Below are 27096 nucleotides of genomic sequence, written 5' to 3'. Positions count from 1 at the left end.
CTCATGAGTCTGCTTCAATGATAACTAATTACTTTACGACAATTTACATATTAGTGCGTCAAAATTTAATGAAACCTACCATTGTGACCGTTGCTATCTATATCATTTCCTCTTGAAATGCCCATTCCAAAACCTTTGACGTTAAGTGCAGGATTCGCAAACATTGATGGAACTAGGCGCTGGCCATAAACATTTTTGATACCGTCGCTGCTTCCCATAAATATATATACCGCTCCAGTACCATCGTTTTCATAAGGAGCAGCAATTGCAATATCTAAAAGGTAAAATTAGTTTATTAAATAAGAAAAAAACTCAAAAAAATCAAATGGGCAGAAAACAAAAGACAAAAATATAAAGGAATACGAAAAAATATCTTACCCTTGACAGGGGTATCCCAACCTACAATATCGAACTTAACGACATACTGACTTAGCGGAAAATTAATGGGATAGCCAGAGTAGACCTCTTTAAAGAAAGATATTCAAATAAAAATATTACCGTTGAGTTGTTGTGTGATCTAACATACACTTCATCTAAGGGACTATCTTTCGGTCAAACCTTCTAAGGGATTAGTTACTATATTTGGAAACAATAGCTACTGAGAAATTTAATCATAACAACTAGGTGGTAGTTTTAACGGGAGTTATACCGGGTGTCCAGTTATATTTTCCCTCATTTTAACTGCCTATAACTTCCAAACAGCTTAAGATAAAAATATGCGGTTTTCTCTAAAATGTTTTATTTTAGTAAAAGTTTTGTCTGAATGGATTGAACTTTTTATATCGCTTTCAAATACGAAAAAAAAATGGCGGATTTTTGAAAAAAAACGTTGTTGACTTTTTTTAATGGAACACCCAGTATATTTTTTTGTAAATTTAAAGAAAGGTCATTCACCTAAGCAGCGATATAAAGTTTTTTAAAATAGCTTGTTAAATCATTGACCAATTAATTTTTAAAATGAGAGGTGCAACTTGGATATCACATACCTAAATAACATAAATAAGCAAATTGATATTATGTTATGTGATTTCCACATTGCATCTCTCATTTTAAAAACTAATTGCTCAGTTATTTGACAACCGATTTAAAAAAAAATTATATCGCTGGATAGGTAAATGACCGTTTTTTTCAAGTTTTTAGGTAAATGACCGTGTTTTATATCACTTTTAAATAAAAAATTTCGAATTTTTGAAAAAAAACGTTGTTGACTTTTTTTATTAAAACACCCAGTATATTTTTCTTTAACTTGAAAAACCGCTCATTTACCTATCCAGCGATATAAAAATTTTTAAAATCGGTTGTCAAATGACCGAGCAGTTAATTTTTAAAATTAGAGATGCAATGTGGAAATCAGATAACATAATATCATTTTGCTTATATTTATATTAGTTATGTTATTTAGGTATTTGATATCCACGTTGCACCTCTCATTTTAAAAATTAATTACTCAGTGATTTGACAACCGATTTGAAAAAACTTTCTATCGCTGGATAGGTGAATGATCTTTCTTTCAATTTACAAAAAAATATACTGGGTGTTCCATTAAGAAAAACTCAACAACGTTCTTTTCAAAAATCCGCCATTTTTTTTCGTATTTGAAAGCGATATAAAAAATTCAATCCATTCAGACAGAACTTTAACTAAAATAAACCATTTCAGCGAAAACCGCATATTTCTATCTTGAGCCGTTTAGAAGTTATAGGCAGTTAAAATGGGGGAAAATGTAAGTGGACACCCGGTATTATATAGCAGCCCAGCGGTAACTTTTCAGTTGAACCTAACGCTTGATACACTGGCGGGCAAAAAATTTAGGTCGCTAGGGGAATTATACACGTTTGATGCCTTGAATTTCCTAAACGTGTTATCAGATTTGAGTAATTTTTTTAGTATCTTATAGCTTTATTATTTAAGAATCTCAATGTATTAATATTGTTGCTAGACAGGTAAATGTCATTTTATACCGGGTGTAACAATCATACTGTGTTTTTTCCTTAAAGTTCGGATCACTCTGTAGAATACTATAGCTTATATAAAATATTGCAATTAAAACCCAATTGTAGCCTTAGCCTCTCTTAACATTTTCTTCTTTGATCCATTTGCTTATGTTGGATAATAAAAAAGTTAGGTACTTTAACAACTAGCCATGTTCTTCATTAATACAGGGTGTTTCTAAATAAGTGCGACAAACTTTATCCGGTAATTCTGCATGAAAAAATAATGACTGTTTGCTTTATAAAGATATATCCACAAATGTTTCGTTTCCGAGATACGGGATGTTGAATTTTTTCTTACAAACTGACAGTGTATTTATTGCTCTAAATCCGGTTGAGATATGCAAATGAAATTTGGTAGTTTTTAAGAGGTGGTTATTGCGCATTTTTTGACAAACCAATAAGAATTTTATATTTACCATTGGCGTGCATACGGGTATAAATATTTTAGATACATCCCGTATGCACGCCAATGGTGAATATAAAATTCTTAATTGTATGTCAAAAAATGTTCAATAACTACCTCTTAAAACCCACCAAATTTCAGTGGCACATCTCAACCGGTTTTAGAGCTTTACCGGTTTACTTTATCTCAACCGGTTTATAACAAATAAACCGTGAGTTTGTAAGAAAAAATTCAACATCCTGTATCTCGGAAATAAAGCATTTGTGTACATATGTTTATAAAGCAAACGGTCATTATTTTTTTATGCAGAATTACCCCTTTAAGTTTGTCGCACTTATTTAGGAACACCCTGTATTGATGAAGAACATGGCTAGTTGTTAAAGTACTTAACTTTTTTATTATCCAACATAAGCAAATGGATCAAAAAAGAAAATGTTAAGAGAGGCTAAGGCTACAATTGGGTTTTAATTTCAATATTTTATCTAAGCTATAATATTCTACAGAGTGTTCCGAATTTTAAGGAAAAAACACAGTATGATTTTTACACCCAGTATAAAATGACATTTACCTGTCTACCAACAATATTAATAGATTGAGATTCCTAAATAATAAAGCTATAAGATACTGAAAAAATCACTCAAATCGGACAAAAGGTTTAGGAAATTTAAGGCATCAAACTTGTAAAATAGGGTGGAACGAAAGGATAGGAAAAAAAAATTTTCTATCATGGAACTTTCTAATAGCACTCGAAAGTTGCCTTATCATGTCTACAATAAAACTACAAAATATTTTTGTTCTAGGTTTACATCTTGAGGTGCCGCAAGAGCTTTGAAAAGATAGGTTTTTAACAAAAATACAGAAAATTTCAAATATTTTTTATATTTAACGTGGTGACGTAATTAACATTTCTTAGTCAAATATTGTTTCTAATAACAGTTAACATTGCTATCGTTGCTCTTTCTTGCTAAAGATTTCTTTAGTTACAATATGTATATTGATACTTAAATAAAATGGTTTTTTGTCTCAAACTTGGGCACGATCTTTTGGGAAGAAATCTTTGCTCTAACAAAGCCATTTTTGCTTCAAGACCACAGATACTAAGTGATAACACAGTCACGAGCTTTATGGCTCTTTTCACTGCCTGTGTATGACAGGGAAAACACGGAAAATCCACACACTGTACCTGACAACTAGGGTCTCTTGCTTCATTTATATATTTTTTAAGTCCTCGTCAGTTCTATGTTTTGTTATAGGAGGTTAAGTAATTTTATTCTACCGTTCAGTTAATTATATCTATATCAATGTAAGTCATTGGCATTAAAGTTAAGCTTAGGGACAACAAACTTCCTTACACCATTTATGAGTTCCGATCTTGGCTTCAAAAGTCGCAGCAGACCTAGCTCCCTTATATGTTTTCTCTTGTCCCATTCCTTTGAATTACTGGATCAATTATTTAGAGATGTTCCTCACAAAGATAACGTGAAAAGTTGATGAGTCTCCATAGATGTTTTGATCCATTTACACAAAATCGTTTCAGTTTGATATGAAATCAGACTGGGACATACACCTTCATCACATACATAGTTACAGTTTTCGGATTATTTGAAGGATTCTCTGTTGCAACATATAACCGAAAAAGGCGATTGGTCAACGTAAGCCATCGTGAATGAGCTAATTTCCCATGGGTTTTTAAAGAAAGATCAGAAGGATATACACCACTGGAGATTGCTTTGCACATTTCAAGTAAATATTTTTGATCTGTGCTTAGATCATCCTTAATCTCTAGAGTAGGGAGGTTATTTTGTATGGGAACGAAATTAACCACATGAAGCTGGTTACAGATTTCAAGTTCTTTGCCTAAAAGCCCTCCAAATTCATTGGTCTTTAGTTTTTCCATCCAATGTGCAAAAATAATGATGCAAAGGCAATTATTCATTGGTATAGAACAAACAAATTGGCCACTTCAGCGGCTTATTTAGGTTTTTTTCTATAAAAGCAATTACACCATTGTTAATGCCGGTGTCAGTGGCAGTTCCATCAAATCCGACAGCTGTTATATTGGAAATGTTCAAAAGATTGTCCTCTTGAAAATGCTCCATTATCTTTTATAGCTTCACCTGTTCCGGAAGCAGAAGTTATATACCCTAGCAAGGTTGATCCAGGTTCCTCTACTATTGAAATGTGCTCTTCTGCTATAGTCAGAATGTTAAATTGTATTAAAGAATGAAATAAGTATTTCTTTAAATGTGGAATTCGAGTTGAAACTTTGCCAGTTTTAGTAAAAATAAACAATGGATTGTTGTAAGTAAAAACTAAAATTATCTTGAAAGAGTAGTTTTAGAGTGTGTATTTATCATTTAAAATAGGAATTAAGACATTACAATAGCTATTTTTTACCAAAACACAATCATCAAAATTTGCAAAATTTAACTAAAAATTCTAACTTTCAACCCTTTTGCGGCACCTCTAAAAATATTTTGTTTGGAAAAATATTTTATTTGTGGCTTCACAATGGCTATAGGCAACTTTCTATCACTATTACACATTGAAATTATAAAATCATTTTTTCGTTCCACCCTAGTGTATAATTCCCCTAGTAACCTAAATTTTTTGCCCGCCAATGTATATTAGGGAATATTATCGGCCTTAAATAATTTCTTGGGAACTTTCACAAAAACTAAAATGATATACTGGCTGTTTTTTATATAGGGTGTCCCAAAAGTAGTGGAACGGTCGAATATTTCGCGAACTAAACATCGGATGGAAAAACTGAAAAATAAGTGTTTCAATCATTTTCAAAAATCTATCCAATGACACCAAACACCAACTCCCACTACACCCCCTGGAGGTGGGGTGGGGGGTAACTTTAAAATCTTAAATGGAAACCCCTAGTTTTTCTTGCAGATTTGGATTCGTTACGTAAAAGTAAGCAGCTTTTATTCAAGACATTTTCTCGAACTGTGGATAGATGGCGCTATAATTGGGAAAAACGATTTATCCTGATACCATTGGTAAATTATAGAAACGATCTAATATCTCGAGAAATACACTTCCAAATCAGAAAACAAAAAACAGGTTTTTAATATTTTTCGAAAACCTATCGATAAACACTAAACATGGCCCTCCAACCCACCCACTGGAGGTGGGGTGGGGGGTAACTTTAAAATCTTAAATAGCAACCACCACTTTTTATTGCAGATTCGAATTCGTCATGAAAAATTAAGCAACATTTGTTCGAAATATTTTTTAAAAATGCTGATAGATGGCGCTAATAAATCGTATTTTTCCAGTTAGAGCGCCATCTATCAACAATTCTAAAAAATGTTTCGAATAAATGTTGCTTAGTTTTTCATGACAAATCCGAATCTGTAATAAAAAGTGGGGGTTGCTATTTAATATTTTAATGTTACCCCCTACCCCACCTCCAGGGGTGGGTTGGAGGGTCATATTTAGTGTTATTCGATAGGTTTTCGAAAAGTATTAAAAAAATTTGTTTGGTTTCTTATTTGGAAGTGTATTTCTCGAGATATTAGACCGTTTCTATAATTTACCTATGGTATCAGGATAAATCCTTTTTGTCAATTATAGCGCCATCTATCCACAGTTCGAAAAAATGTCTTGAATAAAAGTTGCTTACTTTTACGTAACGAATCCAAATCTGAAAGAAAATCTAGGGGTTTCCATTTGAGATTTTAAAGTTACCCCCCACCCCACCTCCAGGGGGTGTAGTGGAGGTTGGTGTTTGGTGTCATTGGATAGATTTTTGAAAATGATTGAACAAGTATTTTTCAGTTTTTCGATCCAATGTTTAGTTCGCGAAATATTCGACCGTTCCACTACTTTTGGGACACCTTGTATAATTTTAAAAGTATATAACGTATTGGAATTTTTACACGTTACAATGTGAGAAGAAATGAGTAATATTTCATATTCCTTTTGAAAATGGATGTCACTTAAGAAAATATTTCTATTAATATTCCATACAAAATTATTTTTATTGCAAATAACAAATAAATAAATCCTTCCATACCGTTGAATGAATCAAGGTTTATATCCCCTAAAGCTACAATATTGGTTCCAAATCTAGCTCTTCGCCTTCCAGTTCCAACTAATTTTATTGGAGTACCAGCTGCCTGTAAATGTATATATTATAAAGTATATATAAAACGTTATATGTATATAGAAGGGCGAGGAATTTAGGTTTATTTAAGGAAAATGCACTTTTTTAAATTTTAAAAATGTCATTTTCTATTAAATCAACTATTTTTTCTAAACTAAATATTCCAAACCGGTCAAATCGCATGGATCGTATCAATTATATCTAAATAAAGTTAATTAAAGTGGGTAGCTATTCATTTCTATTATAGGATTGTAACGACGAACGTTTAATTTTGACATTTCAAAAAGAAAAAAGACGTTCTTATGCAAAAAACTTTTGTCGGAGCTTATTTAAAAGATTTTTTAATGAGTTTTAAAAGATGTTTGTTAAGTTTTTCCATAAAATGGCACCACATTCGGGTTATTTGAGACTAAAGGTTTTTCCATTTCGATGTTCTTCGAAAATAACCGTCCTTTAAAGAGCAATACTTCAGTCGTTATTGGGTTTACATATAGGGTGTCAATTTAAAAAGTTGCCACCCCTATAATTTGGTCCTTATAGAAAATCTAAAAATATACAAAACACGTCAAATTTATTTGTGAGGGGGACATTTTATAGACCAGTTTTCAACTAAATTACACTAACCCTCTAGCGGGGTCGGACACAACCCCCAAAATCTTTAATGGAAAGGGGGTTGAGTGATACCTCATTTTAAAGGTCGTTCGATTACCTTTTCAAAAATACCACATACATTTTATTTCTTTTCAGTAATTTTAATTTTTTTTATAATTAATTTTAATAATTCAATATCGATTTCAGAACTCCAAAAATTTTTTGGAGTGTTGAACTCCAAATTGAAATTTTTTTGGGGTGTTAAATTATTTAGAGTATTTTTTTGAAGTATTTTTGAAAAAATCAAATAAAACCGTAAAGATATCGTCCAATCAGGGGTAAAACTCACTAAGTGCACTTTTTTGAGAATTTGACATTTTCATCAATTTGAACTAAATACGGTACTGCCCAGCCCTGGAGAAGTCACCTGATGCCCTAACCCTTCTAATTGCTAAGGTAATTATAGTACAATTCACTAAGTGCATTACTGTGCACTAAATTCGATTTCAGAGCAAAACTCATTAAAACGTATTATTGCATTTAGTGAATTTTTCCTTCCAATCTGGAGTGCAATATTGTGAATTTCGGTTTCAGGGTAAAACTCATTAAAACTTTTTATTGCACTTGTAAACTTTTCTTTACAATCTGGAATGCCGAATTGGTACTTAGTGATCTTTTAAACAATACATTAGATATCAGAATCTATTTTGCGATTAAGCAGGCGACTTGTGTGTTGAAACTGTACATTAATTTAATTTCTTTGTAACAGTGATAGCTTATATAAGGGTACATAATTTATTTTGCGATTAAGTAGACGACTTTTGTGGCTGTCATAAATGCCGAAAGAATTGCTTTTATTTTCGAAGAATGAAACTTATTGTTCATTTTTTAAATAATAGACTGTTATTTCTGATAGTGCGTTTGTTGTAAGCCAGCGAAATTTTATGGAGATAAATTCATTAACTTTTCAATATCCAATAATTGTGTTCATGGAAAAACTCATCAAGTACAAAAATTTATCTAATATTGATTGTACCAATCTTTCCTGTGACGAAATATGGCTTAAAATATCTGTTTTTATTTATTATTTAAAGTTGCATTATAAAAATTCCAATCTTCGAGTCAGGTGAATTTAAAAAACAATTTGTACCTTTAAATCGATTTTTCTCAACTTTCTGAAAAGTGTAGTGAGTGAGTTTTACCTCTAATAGGAAGATATTAAGTATAGAGTTCAGAACTCCAAAATTTTTTAGAGTATTGTGTCCAAGATGTTTCTAAAAGTACTGAAAAGAAATATAAGGCATGTGGTATTTTTGAAAAGGTAGTTTAATGACCTTCAAAATGAGGTATCACTCAACCCCCCTTTCCATTAAAGATTTTGGGGGTAGTGTCCGCCCCGCTATATGGTTGATGTAATTTAGTTGAAATATGGTCTACAAAATGTCCCCCTCACAAATAAATTTGACGTGTTTTTGCATATTTTTAGATTTTTTATAGGGACCACATTATAGGGGGTGGCAACTTTTCAAATTGACACACTGTATAGGTCTTTCAGAGGCGAATCTCTTGTTTTTATTATCTACAATTTTGTTCTTAATAATTTTTTCTATAATAATAAATTTTTTTAAGGCATTCATGAAAAACCGTTATAAAACCTGAGTTTTTTAACGAAAAATGGATAGTATTAATCGCAAATAACTTGGAAAGTGTCAATTTTGCAAAAAAATTTTATAAAATAAAATTTACGCAGAATTCGTTACTCTATCGATTTCCGTAGTTATTTTGATTAAAAAAAATTCATCCCCTAGATGGGGTTGTTTTCACCCCCAGGGCAAAAGCGCAGTTCGGCATAGGATAGATTTTGACAAAGATTATAGTTACTACCTAAGTCCAAATTTTCAAGGAAATCGACTTTGGTTCTCAAAATTCTACGAGAAAATGGCTGTTGATTGGACTAGAGGAAATAAAACCAAAATCTCAGAAACATAATTAGCAATACAAATGTAGGTAATTAAAAATTAGCACTCGTATGTTACCAGATGAAATACAAAAAACATGTATCCTTAGAGTAAACTAAAGTATAGCTGATTTTACCACCAAAATTAAGATAAATCTATCCCACTTTATATGGTTAAAGTTTTATCTGAACTATAAATAAATAGGAAATTAGGTCACTTAACATTGAACACTACTTGATAACGCAACCATAAGTGAAAGTTTTGGCAGATTATTATAGATAAAACCTATTTTAGTGGTCGCACGATTATTCGGCATTTGATAACACATTTACTGGGCCATCTTTTACCTTAAAATGATTACATAATTCATCAATGTGGTAAACGATATAGTACTATAACAATAGGTGGGTATTAAATCATTTAGTCGAAAAAAAAAATAAAAATATTTAATACAGCTTATTTTTCTTCTTATAGTGCAAACTCTGAAACTCCACTAATTAAGGTTGTCTGTAACCCTTGAAAATTCGTCTCTACCTTCCGTTTTCCTAAAAGCGTCTGTATATTTAACCCAGTTTAGTGACGAATGTTTTAAGCCAGGATATCCATCGTTAGTTGATGGAAAAATACAGGAGTAAAGAAACAAACGCTCATATGGTATTCATTGATCTTGAGAAAGCATATGATAGAGTTCCTCGAGACATTCTGTGGTGGGCACTCAATAAGGAAGGAGTCCCTGGTGAATATGTAAAGATTGAGAGGGATATGTATGAGGGAGTAACGACTAGTGTTAGGACAGGTGTGGGAGAGACTGATAAATTTCTTGTGAAAGTACGATTGCACTCTGTGCTTAGTCCGTATTTATTCTCATTAGTTTTGGACCAGATAACAGCGAAACTACAGGGTAACATTCCATGGTGCTTAATGTATGCTGATGATGTCGTGTTAGTAGGAAATAGTAAAAGAGGCTTGGAACAAAAACTGGGACAGTGGAGACAAGCTCTGGAGGAAAAAGGTTTAAAACTTAGTAGGACAAAAACAGAGTATTTGGAATGTTCATTTAAAGATGGAGCTACTACAAATAAAATGGTATCTTTGGATGGTGAAATGATTGTGAAAAGCAATAGTTTTAAGTACCTAGGATCGGTATTACAGAGTAATGGAGAAATAGATGGAGATGCATGCAGTAGAATTAGGGCTGGATGGATGAAGTAGAAAGAAGCGAATGGTGTGTTGTGTGACGGAAAAATTCCAATGCAGCTGAAGGGAAAATTCTATAAAACAGCCATAAGACCGGCTATGATGTACGGAACGGAATGTTGGGCAGTGAAAAAGAAAGAGGAACAACGAATGCATGTGGCGGAAATGAGAATGCTTAGATGGATGAGTGGAGTGACAAAGAAGGATAAAATTAGAAATGAGTATATTAGGGGAAGTATAGGTGTGGCACCAATTGATGCCAAAATGAGAGAGCATAGGTTAAGATGGTTTGGTCATGTTCAACGTCGAGAGGTTAATCACCCAATACGAAAAATATCTGAAGAGCAGATTCCTGGAAGGAGTAGGAGAGGAAGACCAAAGAAGACCTGGGGGGAGACGATAAGGCAGGACATGTTGGTAAAAGGGATTTACATTGATATGACCCAACATAGAATTGTGTGGAGAAATGCAATTAGGGAAGCCGACCCCGCATAGGGATAAGGCAAAGGGAATGATGATGAATTTGTCGTCTACCAGGACCCCTTTTCCTTTGATTTTACCCTTCTTAAGCAGCTATATTAACTCGTACCTTACAAAGAAATAAAAAGGCAAACTATACGACGAAGACTGCGAAACAGCAACCAGGGAAAAAACCTAGCTCGAAAGAAATGGCTGAAGACAGGTAGAAAAGAAGATCTGGAAGAGTACAGGAGAAAAAAGAAAGACTCAGACAAATGCTGTACAAATTAAAAAAATATGAATTGATGAAGTTATAGAAGAGTTGGAAGTAAATAGCAAGAATAATGTAATGCTTTTCAAATATATAAAATCACAAAACAAGAAGAAACCAACAGTGAAGATTGATGCCAAAATATCGGATAAATACTACTAACAGTTATTTAAGGCGAGAGAATGTTCTATTGAATATACAGAAGAGACAGACCTTGATGATGAAATCGAAATCGAAAAGCCATCATATGAGGACTTTTACGTGTGATAAGAAATCTAAAACAAAAGAGAGCAGCAGGCATAGATGAAATCCCAAATGAGCTAATAAAACGAGGCGGAGAAGAACTACAACAAAAAATATACGACCTAATAATAAGGATTTGGGAAGAAGATAGAATGACCGAAGAATGGAAAACTGGATGGATATTTCCGATTTTTAAGAAAGGGGGCACCACAAAATGCAACAACTATAGAGGAGTAACACTGTTAAGCAGCTGCTACAAAATATTGACATCATTAATCAGTCAAAAACTCTCCAAATACATTGAAACTAAAATAGGAGACAACTAGCACGGATTTAGAGAGGGAAGGTGAACAATAGACGCAGTTCACATAATCACACAGTCAACTGAGAAATGTTACGAAAATGAACCATATCGAGTTACACATCCTTTTCATAGACTTCAAGCAAGCCTTTGACATCTTAACAAGACCCGACCCAACGGCGGATCCAGCAACCTTGCAAGGAGGGGGCAATGAAATAAAAATTTTCTCGTCAATCGCGTACGCATGATTCTTTTTCGGTATGGCCTGTTACTTTATTTTTCTTCATGTACCATGTCCTTTAAGAACGTTGGTTACTATCATAGCTATCTTAATTTCCTTCACTGCCACCCTAAATCGACCACGAAATGCTTTTTCATCCTGGACTGCGTTTGCCTTTTATTTTCACTTTAATAAATTATATTTGCATAATATTTTGTAGGAACCTATATTTGAAACTTCTCACTACATGTCCAAAATACTCCACTTTTCTCTTCTTGATGCCTACTATAATCTCAGTAGTCTTGCTGAGACGTTCTAGTATTGTGGAGTTTCGAATCTTCTTCACTCAAAATACTTTTAAAATTCTTCTATAGAACCACATTTCGAAAGCCTCAAGGCGATTTAGGTAAGTAGATCGATTTTATTCACAGTCCAAGACTCGACACCATACAGTAAGACCGAAAACACGTACTTTGGAGAAGGAATTCTGTTTTATGTTTCATTTCGTTATTCAGTTGTCAACAGGACACAAAACTCACTATTTATTTTCAATCATAATTATCTCTTGCTTAAAAAAAGACCACACCAGGCGAAGTCTCAAGGAGGGGGCAATTGACCCCATTGACCCCCCCTTGGATCCGCGCCTGACCCGACCTAATAGAAGACATGCAAAACCTAGATATACCAATGAAACTTTAAAGATTACGAAAATGACAATGAAAGGATCGACTGCAGCAATAATTACAGATAACGGAATCACCAAAAATATAGAAATAGCAAGTGGAGTACGATAAGGCGACTCTCTATCAACGTCACTATTATTTAATGTCGCTATACAAGGAACAATAAGAGCTACAGAAATAAAAGGTTCGATTATAATATCGACCTCGCAACTTGTGGCGGATGCTGACGACATAGCATTAATTAGCAGAAACCTAAACAGTTTAAAGGAGGAATTTACGAAGTTATGCAAAGAAGCATCCAAAAGTGGTTTAGAAATAAATCAAAACAAAACAAAATATCTACTATGCTCAAGAAAAAACCCAGTTAATACGATAAGCTTAAATATTGGTGAATATGAATTTGAAAAAATAGAACATTTTAAATATCTTTGAATCTCAGTTAATGGAACTAATGATAGAAGTATCGAAATTAATGAAAGAATCCAGGCAGCAAACAGAACCTACGGGAAATACAGTAACTTCCTCAAAGATAAGAAGCTTACTCAGAATACAAAACTGAAGATTTACAAAGCAGCAATTAGACCAATAATCACATATCGATACCTTAATTAGCAAACCTCTGAACTCCCTATTTTGGTGAAAACCACTTTTTAATGGCAAGCTCAGAAGAAATCAATTCTCTACAGACTGACAAATCCCTGAACTCAAAAAAAATTATTCTGTGTTATATTAAAAAATTAGCGTACCTCGTAACTCCAGTCTGTCGTTTTAATGTTGGCACAACTTCTAACTCCCAGTTGTCATGTTGTTATTCTATGAGAAGGATCTAGTTTTTATTTTAGTTTTTAGAAGTTTTTATTGTCTCCTGTAAAATTTACTATTTTGGAGTTTGGATTTTGAAGGTCTGCTAATTAAGGTATCGATATGGTGCTTAAGTAATGTGTCTGACACAAAAAGAGGAAGAAAGATTGAGGATCCTAGAAAGGAAAATAATTCGGAGGATAGCAGGACCACTAAACTTAGGTCAATTTAGAAAACTCATGAACCACGAAGTAAGAGAACTTCTGAAAGAAGAGGACATCGTCAGATTTATCAAGGCACAGACTCAGATGGATGGGACATATAGAAAGGAGGAATCCAGAAGCTGTTATCAAGAAAATTTCCAAATGGAGACCTGTATCAGGCAGACCACGAGGAAGACCCAAAACTAGATGGGAGAACCAGATAGTGGAGGACCTTAAGAAGATGGGAGTCAGAGAATGGATAACCAGAAGCAAAAACAGGAACTAATGGAGAAAAATTGTAAAATATGCCAAGTCACACAAACAATTGTAAAACCAAAGTGTTAATGCGGATTGATTCACCGCGACAAACGAATCGGAAGAGCCCAAAGAGAGCTTCAATCACTCCGCTAGGATTGTAGATGCCAGATTTGATGATGATGATGATGAACGCGTACTTATCATCTCTTCGCATTCTGTGCAACACCATTTCGTCCGTAATATGATCGGTCCATAGTATTTTCTAAATTGTCCTGAAAAGCGACATTTCAGATATTTCTTAGCTTTTTCATTAAGTCAACATTAACAGTCCAAGCTTGAGACTTTGGTTACTCAAAAAATTGCCTTATTTTCAAAAAGGCTGCTCTTGATTGCCCTATTCATAAGTATGTCATTTTGTCCACTTGTTCGATATGTTCATTTTTTATCTGGATCCTTGTTATGATTTTACCCCTCTTGCTGATCACGATTGTTCTTGTTTCATTTTTGTTTATTGTTAAACCAAACTGTTCCCCAGTATCAGAAATTGTGTTTAGAAACTTCTGCAGGTCTTTCTCACTTCCATCAATAATGACTGTATCGTCGCGCGTCGGCATAACGAATGTTATTTACATTTGCACCATTTATCTTGATCCCTTCTTTGCGGTTTCCAGGTGCTTGTGTAAATAACTCTTCAGAGTATATATTAAATAGTAATGGTGAAAGTACACAGCCCCGTCTCACTCCTCTACTTATCAAGTAAATAAACAAGTTAATACAGTACATTCTCCTCGTATGTGAGTTATTATTTTTTTATTATAAACTAGCTGACTCGGCAGACTTCGTACTGCCTCAATAGATAAAAACAAACTTTTGTGTACAATAAACTTAAAATTAATTATATTATTTTGTAACCTATGTATGTTCGAAAAAAAAAAAATACATAAAAATAGACTAAAAAAAATAATAAAAAAATATATATATATATAAAGAACAATAAAAAAATAAAAATAAATAAAAGAAATATTTAAAAAAAAATCACTAAGAGGTTCTAAATCTCCGAGAGGATGAATTGGATATAGTTCCTACCGTAGTGAAGAAAAAAAAATAGCATAGTTATATTTATTAACATAGAAAGTAGGCATTGTTATTGGTAAGCTTTATTTTTTATTATTCTTTATTTTTAAGTGAATACTGGACAATTTTGTACTTATGAACGAAGAATAATTTTATAAGTAATTACGTGACTAAAGGTTCTAAACCAAGACCAGAATCAAAACAAAAAAAAAAATAAACTTAAAATAAATAAAAGGAATTCGTAATTAATAAACAAAAAAAGCTCGATGTGAATGAGGTTTCATTATTATTTTTAATTAATTACACATGATTTTTGAAGTAATAAAGTTTAGTTAGAAGTAAAAAAATAAAGTTTGTAGTGCAACAGTTACAATCTTAAATTTGTTTATCTTATAATTAATATAACAGCTTTATTTTATCTACATTCAAAACAACCCTGTATTTATAATTGGGTTCAAGATTGTCCAACTATATAGGTGTTGATTAATCAAAATTAAATTAAATTAAAATTAAATATCATTAAATAAAATTAAATAAAATTTAATAAAATGAAATAAAATAAAAAATAAATTGAATTAAAGAATGAAATAAAATAAAATAAACGAAAATAAACAAAATACTTAATTTAAATAAATTTAAACAAAATTAATTAAAATTAAATAAAATTTTATAATTTGCTACTTGTTCTTTTCGTGTGCTCAGAACTTTTCTTCTGCTTGCCGTTCGTCAGAAAAGTTCGGTTTAGAGATATTTTTTGAAAATTTCGAATAATTAAAAAATATTATATTTTGCCCAATTTAAGTCCAAAAGTTGAACAGTTGCACTTTTCTTCGATGAAATTTGTTGCTCGTTTTCTTCTGTCCTCAGAATATTTCTACGGCTTAAGATATTGTATATCGGACACCGATTGCGCTAGAGAAAAAAATATAGTACGGTTCTGCTCGAAATCAAGGAGTATACCTACTTTATTTCGTATTTTTCACGTCATTATTGTGAGAGTTATGGCGTCCTGGGTAACCCCCTTATGACGGACGGGTATGAAATATAGATAACAACCTACTTCCAGTCCGGTCGAATATACCTGCCAAATTTCATAAAAATCGGTAAAGTCGTTTCAAAGGAATATGGCAACAAACACTGTAAAAAGGGCATTTTATACATATAGATGTAAAATTTTTGGTGGCTACTAAAATGACTAAATAAAACCGTATAAACCTTCCCTGAACTTCCACAAACATTTCAACATCAACATTAGCCAAACGGTCCATCCATTCTCGAGTTTTAGCAAGACTAACGAACAGCAATTGATTTTTATATATTAAGATGCAAAAATTTAGATGGCTATTAAAAAATAACGGTTGAAGATAAAAAGGTGAAAATTTAGGGTTATATTTTCCTTTCCCTTCCACATCACACAAAATTAAGAAAAAACAGTTTGACCAAAAAGATAAAAAAATATATTAGGGGGGCAGCCCCTGTTATGACGTACGGATATGAAAAGTAAATAACAACCTATTCTCAGTTCGGTCGAATATACGTGGAAAATTTCATAAAAATTTATTCAGTCGTTCTGGAGTTATGTGCTGGTAACTAACACGACTTTCTTTTGTTTATATAGATGTAAAATATTTAAATGTTTAACACATCACATAAAATTAAAAAAAAAAAGAGTTTGTCCGAAAAAATTAGAAAAAAAATATCAGGAGGCAACCCTCCTTATGATGTACGGGAATGAAATATAGATAACAACGTACTCCCAGACCGGTCGAATATATCTGACAAATTTCATAAAAATCGGTCAAGTCGTTTCGGAGGAGAATGACAACAAACCCTGTCAAAAGAGCATTTTGCACATATAGATGTAAAATATTTGGTGGCTACTAAAATGACTAAATAAAACCGTATAAACCTTCCCTGAACTTTCACAAATATTTCAACATCAAAATTAGCCAAATCGGTCCAGCCATTCTCGAGTTTTAGCGAGACTAACGAACAGCAACTGATTTTTATATATAAGATATCAAAATTCTAATGTACAGCTCAATTATTTTTCCAATATACTACGAGGTGAAAAAATTAAATAAATGAGGAAATTCAATCAAACATTATTAAACCTGAAACATGGACAGAACACTTTATTAGTATGTACAATGACACCAATATATACCATTAATTAATTGAAATTCTCCAAAACATAGGAATTGATGACAAAGACATCTGAATTGTGATTAGTCCCTATTGGAATTAGACAGCCAGGGTAACAGTTAGCAATTCGTCCACACAGAGCAATAATATCAGAAAAGGTGTGCGACAGGGATGTATTCTCTCTCCTCTCGTTTTTAATATTTACTAAGAACAAAATTTACTAAGAATAAACAAATGCAAAAAAATCAATGGAGAATTGACAAATAATATCCGATAGACGGATGATAAAGTCGTACTTGCCATACGGTATTGATGTACTTCAGCATCTTATGGACAGGGTACAAAAATTGATTGAGGAAAGAGGACTTAACCTCAACATAAATAAATCAAAGTAGATGCTGGTCAGCATAACTCAAAAACCTGCCAGACAACTGAAAAAACCAATTAATTCAACACGTTGACTCATATATCTATTTACCTTGGAGCAGTGGTCAACTCGAAATCGAATCAAAAAACCGAAATACGATATAGAGTTGAAAAGGTCAGAGCAACATTTAAGAACATGAGAAATATATTCACCCATTGCGACACATCTCTACCACTAAAAATACAGGCGATAAATTCTATGTATTTCCAGTCTTGCTGTATGGCGCAGAGGCCTGGACAACAAAGGAAACATTAATAAAAAGGCTGGAGGCATTCGAAATGTGGATGTACTGAAGTATCCTCAAAATATCCCGAACGACTCACACCACCAACGTAGAGGTATTGCGCCGAATGGAAAAACAAAAAGAAATCTATTTCACAATTATTAAGAAACGGAAACAAACTTGGATACCTCTGTCATATTATGAGACATAATATGATAAATATCGTAATCTTCAACTGATAATACAGGACTATACGAGAGACAACTTTTTGCTATGTTTTTTAACAAAAAACCTAAAAGAAAATGGACATGGATAAGTCCCAACGGTAATACTAAAAACGAAATAGATTACATCCTCACAACATAAAAAGCCATCATCAAAGATGTTACAGTATTTAACCATTTCTCAACTGGTAGTGACCATAGACTTGTCAGAGCCAAACTCAGTATTAATAGCCAATTCGAAACGAAAAAGAAAATGGAAAATAGATCGAAACTAGATATGGGAAAACTTAAGAAAGCAAAAAAGGAATATAAACAAAAAATTTTAGAAAGTATACCGGTCACTAGAGATTTGGAAAACAAAAATATCGATGAAATAAATCAGCTATTAACCGATACATTAGCAAAGGCGGGAAAATAAGTAGCACAAACAAGAATAAAAAAGGAAAACTACATATCCCAGGAAACAAAAAACTTCATGAGCAAAAGAAAAACATTAATAGAACAAGATGAGAGAAACACAGTAGATTACAAAGAGGTAAACAAAACTCTCAGAAGGAATATCATGGAAAGTCAAAGGAGAGTACAGGAAAAAAAAATCGAAAAAATCATTGAACAAAATAAAAATATGAAACGCTTAAAACCACAGCTTGGAACTGAAAAAGGATCTAAAGAATTACAGACCCATAACTTTACTAAATGTGATATACAAACTATTAACCAAGATATTTACAAACAGATTAACAACTAAATTAGATGGATACTATGTAAGAGAACAAGCCGGATTTAGAAAGAGCTTCAGTACAAATGACCACCTTTTAACGATGAAGATATTAATCGAAAAAGCTGACGAATATAATATCCCGCTATACATGGCATTTATTAACTTCGAAAAAGCATTTGATAGTGTGCAACACTGGGCAGTAAAGAATTCCCTACAAAACAGCAGAATAGACTACAGATAGACCGACTTAATTACAAATATATATGATAAGGCAACAACATCTATTAAGCTAATGAAACAAACGGAGCCTATTTAAATAAACCGAGGAGTAAGAAAAGGAGATACCATCTCGCCCAAGCTATTCAACCAAGCGCTAGAAGATGTGTTCAAACAACTACACTGGGATGGCTTGGGTATAAACATAAACGGGCAATATCTGAATCACTTACGATATGCTGATCATATTGTATTAATAACAGAAAAAAGTGAAGAATTGCAAAGGGTGATGGAAGAACTAGATAAAGAATCGACAATGATAGGACTGAAGATGAATTACAGTAAAACAAAACCATGACCAATCAACAAGAAGAACAACTAATAATTACAGTGGCATAAACAAGAATAGAACAAGTAAAGAAGCATATATATCTAGGATAAATCACTAGATTAAATAAAGAAAATCAAACCGAAGAAATAAAGAAAAGAATAAGATTGATCTGGGCATTATTCGGAAAACTGTCTTATATTTTAAAGAACAGAAATACCCGCAATACCTAAAAACAAGAGTATTCAATCAATGTATACTCCCTGTTCTAATATATGGCTCTCAGACATGGACGTTTACAAAAGAAAATATGGAAAAAATAGCAAAGACAGAAAGATCCATGAAAAGACAAATGCTGAACATTAAACTATCAGACAGGAAAAGAAACGAATGGATCCGTAACAAAACAAAAGTGAAAGATGTCTCTACCCAAGTAGCAAAGCTTAAATGGAAGTTCGCCGGACACACCCTACGGCAGAAGGATGAAAGATGGACTAAGATGATTATACATTGGAGACCGTGGAACCACAAACGAAAAAGGGGAAGGCCACAGATGCGATGGTCGGATGACCTGAAGAAACACACTGGATCAAATTGGATGCAAATTGCTTAAGATAGAGAGGCATGGAAGAAGGAAGAGGAGGCCTATATCCAAAGATGGATATTTAGGGCTGATTAGATAGTCGCTAACGTCCACTAAAGGAGACAGCACCACAAGAAAAAGAAGTGATCCAGACGCATGATACATGATTAATGACAGCGTAAGCATCAGATAAAGCATGGTTTTTAGTAGTTCTTCCAAAAAATAGTATTATAATCAGATTTACTTACATTTTTATAAAAGTAAACACAGCCTTCCTCAAAACTTGATCCAGCAGCGGTTGGAGCACCAATGAAAAGATCATCTGCTCCGTCATCATTTACGTCGTTTGCCAAGACAGCAGATCCAAAATAGGCACCCATTTCCTCTCCTTTAAAGCTTCTGTAGTTGACATAGTTTCGATCATGAAAAAGTTTTACCTAAGGCAGAAAATATACATTATTTACCATAGATAATTTTTTAAGAAGCTGTAGCCTTTTATTTGTAGCAGTAAGAGATTTTAAGGAATACAAATTTAATGTCTAGACTTAATAGTGAAATATTTTATTGCAACAAGTAAATCTTCCTTTAATAAGTAATTTAGTTTTAGCTTAGCCTATCCAATTTCACAATACTCTGGGCTAATTAGCAAAATACAAGGAAAAGTTATTTACCAGCAATTTTATTGCTGGAATCGAATCTTATTATTGTATGTATTAATAATATAGATATGCAAAGTCCGCAGATAGTGTGCTACTTTTTTTTATTAACAAAATGGCGCCCCAAATCGTGTTTTTTTCAATTATTGGTCTATAACTCCGAAGATTTTAACTTTACTCTTTAACATAGAGACGTGTTTTTTTCGATTTCCTTCGACGAAAACTTTCCCCAGAAAAAGCGGGTTTTTCCAACAATATCTTTAATTTTCAACTAAACTTTTAGATAAGTAGTTGTTAATCAATAATTAAATAACTTGGTAAAGTAAAAGCCCTTTCCGCATATATATTATAATTCCAGAAGTCTATGGAAATTGAATGAGCTGTTTAGCAACAATTAAAATGGTAATTAAAAATTTACGGTCACTATAATAACGACAATAATTAGGAAGCATAATAATAACTATGATTTTTTCATAAAAAGACACTATACATATCGAATGTACTTTACAGAATTGAAATTGAATTATTTAAGCGGCCTCAGGAATATTTTAAAATTATAAACAATTTTTTGGTTTATAAACAAATAGAATATCTCGGGAAATATTAAACTAAATTAAATTATGAAAACGGTATTCAAAAGTCAGCGGCAGGACGCATCTTTTAAAAGAGAAGACGTTTAATTATGACGAGTAGTTCCTGAGATACAACCGGTGAAACTTGACCGGAATTTACGGCAAAGGTATAAACAATAGAATCATAATTTTCAAACCATCACCTTTTTATTTTTGTCCTCTTTCTCCACACCACTTTTCATATCTTTAAAATCGTCATAACATATATTATTATGATAAAAACTATCCATAATACGTGTGAAAATTGCCAAAAATAGCAAAATTCCAATCAAAAATTAGGTTGAAGAAAATGTAACCCTCAAAGTTCAAAATCGGTATACGTTAACAAAATGCATTTTCTCGGCTTCCCATGGAGCAATTTCCTTCATTATTTTTTTGTTCTTAAGTAACTCGAGTAGAGCCATCGAATTAACGCATTATTAAATGTCAAACTTGCTTTTGTTTTGTTATAATAGATTAATTTATTTATAAAAACAGAAAATTACATATTTTTTCCAGTTGTAGGCTTTTTTTAGATAAACTTACTACAAGTGTACCTTTTAAAGTTAAAAACATAAATATTCTCATTTGAAAGCTCTATAATTATTTAAACAATTTTTATTTAAACAAATTAAAATAATGTGTTATAATAAATTAATTAATTTATTATAACAAAAGAAAAGCAAGTTTGACATTTAATAATGCCTTAGTTCGATGGGTCTACTAGAGTTACTTGGAAACAAAAAAAGAATGAAGGAAATTGCTCCATAGGAAGCCGAGAAAATGCATTTTTTTAACATATACCGATTTTGAACTTTGATGGTTACATTTTCTCCAACCTAATTTTTGATTGGAATGTTGCTACTTTTGGCAATTTTCACACGTATTATCGATAGTTTTTATTTTAATAATATATGTTATGAGGATTTAAAAGATATGAAAATTAGTGTGGAGAAAGAGGACAAAAATAAAAAGGTGATAGTTTGAAAATTATGATCCTATTGTTTATATCTTTGCCGTAAATTTCGGTCAACTTTGACCGGTTATATCTCAGGAACTACTCGTCATAATTAAACGTTTTTCTTTTAAAAGAAGCATCCTGCCGCTGTCTTTCGAATACCGTTTTCATAATTTAATTTAGTTTAATATTTCCTGAGATATTCTATTTGTTTATAAGCCAAAAAATTGTTTATAATTTTAAAATATTCCTGAGGCCGCTTAAATAGTCCAATTTCAATTCTGTAAAGTACATTAGATAGGTGTAGTGTCTTTTTATGAAAAAATCATAGCTATTCTTATGCATCATAATTATTGTCGTTATTATAGCGACGGTAAATTTTTAATTAACATTTCAGCTGTTGCTAAACTGTTCATTCAGTTTCCATCGGCTTCTGGATTATAATATATACGGAAAGGGCTTTTACGCTGCCAAGTTATTTAATTATCGATTAACAACTACTTATCTAAAAGTTTAGTTGAAAATTAAACATTTTGTTGGAAAAACCCGCTTTTTCCGGGGAAAGTTTTCGTCGAAGTAAACCGGAAAAAACACGTCTCTATGCAGAATTTAATTATGGTGAATTTTTATTTGGGTGTTTTTGGTCTAAAGTTAAAATCTTTGGAGTTATAGAGCAAAAATTGAAAAAAACACGATTTTCGGGCGCCATTTTGTTTATAAAAAAAGTAGCACACTATCTGCGGACTTTTCATATCTATATTATTAATATATACAATCATAAGATTCGATTCCAGCAATAAAATTGCTGGTAAATAACTTTTCCCAAAAATGGCCTATTCTCCGATAATCAGCCCAGACTATAAGTACTTGTTCTATTGTTTGGTTCTGGGGCTAGTTAGCAAGTATATGTATACGAGTAAGTAATCATCACCACATTTTTAACGTTAAAATTTCAACCATCTTTTCAATTTTAATAGTGGGATTACTTATTCTATTTTAGATTCACTGATGACTTAGATAGCCAAACCGGAGACGTGGGCCCAGAGATAACCAAATCAGAGGTTAGTCAGGCAATAGACTCTATGAAATCCAATATATCTGCTGGTCCAGATGAATTACCTAGCTAGCTGATAAACTTTGTCAACGAGAAAAACCTGGACATAATAGTAGAACTGTTCAACGGAATCTATACTACGGCAATCATCTCTAGAGAAATTTTGACATCGGCATTTGTGTGTTTGCCAAAGAAAGTAAAAGCCAAAGAATGCAGTGACTACCGAACCATAAGCTTAATGTCACATACCTTGAAAATTCTGCTGATTATTTCATTCATAGGAGATTCTGACCAATAGAAAGCTACAGAAATCTGAATTAAATCGATAATATTTGATAATCTCCCGTCGTTAAGTATATTACGTCAGATGCCCTTCGTTGCTACGAAAAAATACATTCAGTGACATTAATGACAATTAATGTTTTAAAAATTATAAAAGTGATGACTTTCAATCGTCAAATATTTATAAAAACTGTGTGTTTAATGGTACTTACATAAATAAATTACAATAAAATTTTGGTTTTGAACAGTTTTATTCATGAAATAATCGCAACAAATTGCACTCGACCTCTGAAATTAATATAGAATTTTTGCTCTCGTGACACTTTGATATAATTTCACTCGCCTTCGGCTCGTGAAATTAAAACTGTCAAAGTGTCACTCGGGAAAAATTCAATAATTTCAGAGCTCTTGTGCAATTACGACTGAAAATTATCCACGCCAGAATACAATCTAAACTGGAGCTGGATATTAGTGACACTCAATATGGGTTTCGCAATGGTATGGGTACCAGAGGGGCATTATTCTCCTTCAACGTGCTGACGCAGAGGTGTTTGGATGTTAACCGTCCTCTTTACGTCTGTTTTATAGACTACAATAAAGCGTTAGGTAAAGTAAAACATGATCGACTCATGGAAATTCTCTAAAATAAAACATAGATGAAACAGATTTAAGACCAATAACACACCTCTATTACAATCAGCGAGCAATAGTAAGAATTGAAAAAAAAAAACATCTGAAGAAATGGAAATAAAGAGAGGAGTCAGGCAAGGCTGCATACTATCACCTCTATTATTTAACGCTTATTCTGAAGAGCGGCACAACTGAACAAGTGTATAGGGTGGTAGAAAAAATACAAACAGCCTTCCAGAAAAAGAGCTATTGCAATGCCATTTTCCTGGATGTAAGTCAAGCATTTGACAAGGTCTGGCATCCAGAATTGTTATTCAAACTGAAGAAAGAAGTCTCTCAGCCGCTATATACAATACTAAAATAATATCTCGAAGAAAGGCTATTTTACACAAGATACGAAGAAAGTGTGTCTGAAATTCACAACATAAATGCTGGGGTCCCGCAAGGCACCGTCTTGGGACCAATTCTCTACGCAATCTTTACAGCTGATTTCCCAACTGGAGAAGAATCCACAATCGCAACATTCGCAGATGACACTGCAATTGTGGTAAAAACCCAGATCCCATACAGGCAGCTGCAATATTGCAACAAAACATACATCTGGTTGAAATATGTGCTAAGAAATGGAAGATAAAGATCAATGAAGCAAAATCAGTTAACGTAGTATTCACTAAATGTCACAAAGAAACACCGAATATCCTATTGCATAACAAGAATATTCCTAAAAATGATACTGTAAAATATCTCGGATTACACCTTGACAAGGGACTAACATGGAGAACACATTTTGGACGAAGAGGAAGCAATTAGGAATAAAATACAAAAAACACTACTGGTTACTCGGCCAAAAATCCACCTTACCTCTATCTAACAAAATATCAATGTATAAAGCAGTCATCCGGTCCATCTGGACATACGGGATTGAACTGTGGGGAACTGCAGCAGACAGCAACCTAGCAATACTGGAGCAGTTTCAATTCAAGGTTCTTCGTGCTATCACAAATGCACCGTGGTTCATTCCAAATGCAGACATTTACAGGGACTTGAAGATTGAGACAGTGAAGCAGATGGTCATCAAATGCAGTGATAAATATTTCAAACGACTGGAAAAGCACCCCACCGAATTAGCAGTAAATTTATTGAACAACTCTACACAACTAAATAGACTGAAAATCAGAACTCCTCTTGACTTGCCATTTAGAACATAAGTGTCTAAAATGTCTTAAGGTTTTAAGTGAAAATAAGTGACTTAGTGTAGTTGTTAGTAACAAACCTACTAGGAGTTGATAGTCATACTAAAACTCCTCTCACAGTTGTTCGTTCAACAAAAATGTTACTTTTTTTGTATTACCGGTTTTTATTTAAAAACAAATAAAAAAATCTGAAGAGGTAATGCGAGAAACTCTGGAAGATGAAACAGTCGGCATAAGAGTAAATGGATTCTTAGTTAACAACATCAGATATGCAGATGATACAGTAATAATAGCCGATAGTTTACAAGACCTGCAAAGACTCATGAGTAAAATAGTAAGGTGTAGTAGGGAGTACGGACTCTCTCTCAATATCAAAAAGACGAAGTTTATGAAAATTAGTAAAAACAACCGTAATATTAACGAAACCTTGATAGTAGAGGGCCAGCAGATCGAAAGAGTAAATAAGTACACTTACCCAGGAATACTTCTTATAACAGAAAGTTATGACTACACTGCAGAAATCAAAGTCAGAATCCAAAAAGCGCGTTCTAATTTTATGAAAATGAAATAGGTCCTATGTAGCAAAGATTTAACATTAGCTCTTAAAGTGCGCCTTACAAAATGTTACGTATACAGTGTACTGTACTATGGAGTGGAATCATGGACGTTAAATGTAGAAACAATGAGACGACTTAACGCCTTTGAAATTTGGACCTATAGAAGAATTATGAGGGTTTCCTGGGTAGATAGAGTTACGAACAACGAAGTACTGAGAAGAATAGGTAAAGAGAAGGAAGTTGAACTTACAATTAAAGAAAGAAAACTACAGTATCTCGGACATGTGATGCGGGGCGAGAAGTATGGCATCCTGCGACTCATAATGCAAGAAAAAATAGATGGCAGAAGAAGCATCGGAAGAAGACGAGTTTTACTTCATGTTACGAGTTTTTTAACTATATGATATACAGCCCACCCAGGGAACTACTTCTTTTAGTTTAATTTAGTTAAATTTAGTTTAGGAAAATACCAACAATAGCTGCAAAGTTTCACTCATAATATGATTCAAAATATCGACAGGAATGAGTTCAGTTTTGTTAAAACACGAGTTGGATAACAACGATAATTCTCGAGCTACCTGTTGCCCAGGCTGGAGACCTCGTTTCTAGAGTATTATGTTATTTTCAATCTAAATCAGTCGAAAGACATTATTCAGGGGGTTGACGAGGTGGCTGAACAGGAATGTGATAATGGCGATGGTTCTCGAGCTACCTGGGCCTAGATTCCGTGCACTGTAGATATCTACATGTCGCTTTTTATCAATATTTGAATATAAAAATATTTGAATTTTTAGCTTTAATTGAATTATTTTCTAGTTTTGCTAGGTTATACTCTAATTCATAAACTAGAGCAAAACTAGACAATAATTCAATTAAAGCTAAAAATTCATATATTTTGATATTCAAATATCGATAGAAAGCGACATGTAGATATCTACAGTGCACGGAATCTAGGCCCTGGTACCCAGGATGGGCCTTCGCGCCCTTCCCACTGCAGTATACGGCGTAAGGGTCTGTTGGTTTTGCATTTTTGTAACTTGCAATTTGTAAATGCACTTTCCTTGTGCACAAAATACAATTTTTGTTTTAGCACCATGAATCTTGCTTACAAACTTTCCTGACACTTTTCCTAATCTAATGCAAAAAAGGGGCATAGCGATTAATTTTTTTGCGGAAAATTGGCAGGTTTGGTGCTTCATTGACTCATCTAAATTGAAATAATAATTGGTATTGTCCAAGTAAAAAATACTCTAGAATAGCTTTAAGCCGGTGAAATATGATATTCGTCAAATATAGATGTTAGGTCAAACGTTTAAGAAGCGGCCCTTTGAAAGCATCTGTGTTTTTACGGCCAGACCTCCCGCATATCTATTCACAAGTTTCGTGCAAAACATTAGTCTTAGTTCGGTAGCCAGCCTAGCAGTGTATTAGTACTGGAGTGTACGTGTGTTAAGTGATAGGTACGAGTGTTTTGTTTGCTGTAATTATTTTGAATATTGGTTTAGTATTTCG

At 33.0% G+C, this 27096-nt stretch overlaps 1 protein-coding gene across 1 annotated transcript in view; it reads right to left on the bottom strand.

The window, feature by feature from the left end:
- Positions 1 to 27096, bottom strand: part of LOC114331577 (integrin alpha-V) — a 145622-nt gene that overhangs the window by 73307 nt on the left and 45219 nt on the right. Inside the window, exons 9-11 of the mRNA XM_050651436.1 lie at positions 19892 to 20080; positions 6428 to 6530; positions 80 to 274 (exon numbers count right to left, since the gene is read on the bottom strand). Of these exons, the coding sequence (XP_050507393.1) occupies positions 80 to 274; positions 6428 to 6530; positions 19892 to 20080 (487 nt within the window). The remainder of the gene's footprint in view (positions 1 to 79; positions 275 to 6427; positions 6531 to 19891; positions 20081 to 27096) is intronic.

Source organism: Diabrotica virgifera, chromosome 5, assembly GCF_917563875.1.
Source record: "Diabrotica virgifera virgifera chromosome 5, PGI_DIABVI_V3a".
NCBI lineage: Eukaryota > Metazoa > Arthropoda > Insecta > Coleoptera > Chrysomelidae > Diabrotica > Diabrotica virgifera.
The sequence above is the reverse complement of the archived record's forward strand: the minus strand, read 5'-3'. Positions and strand labels throughout refer to the sequence as shown.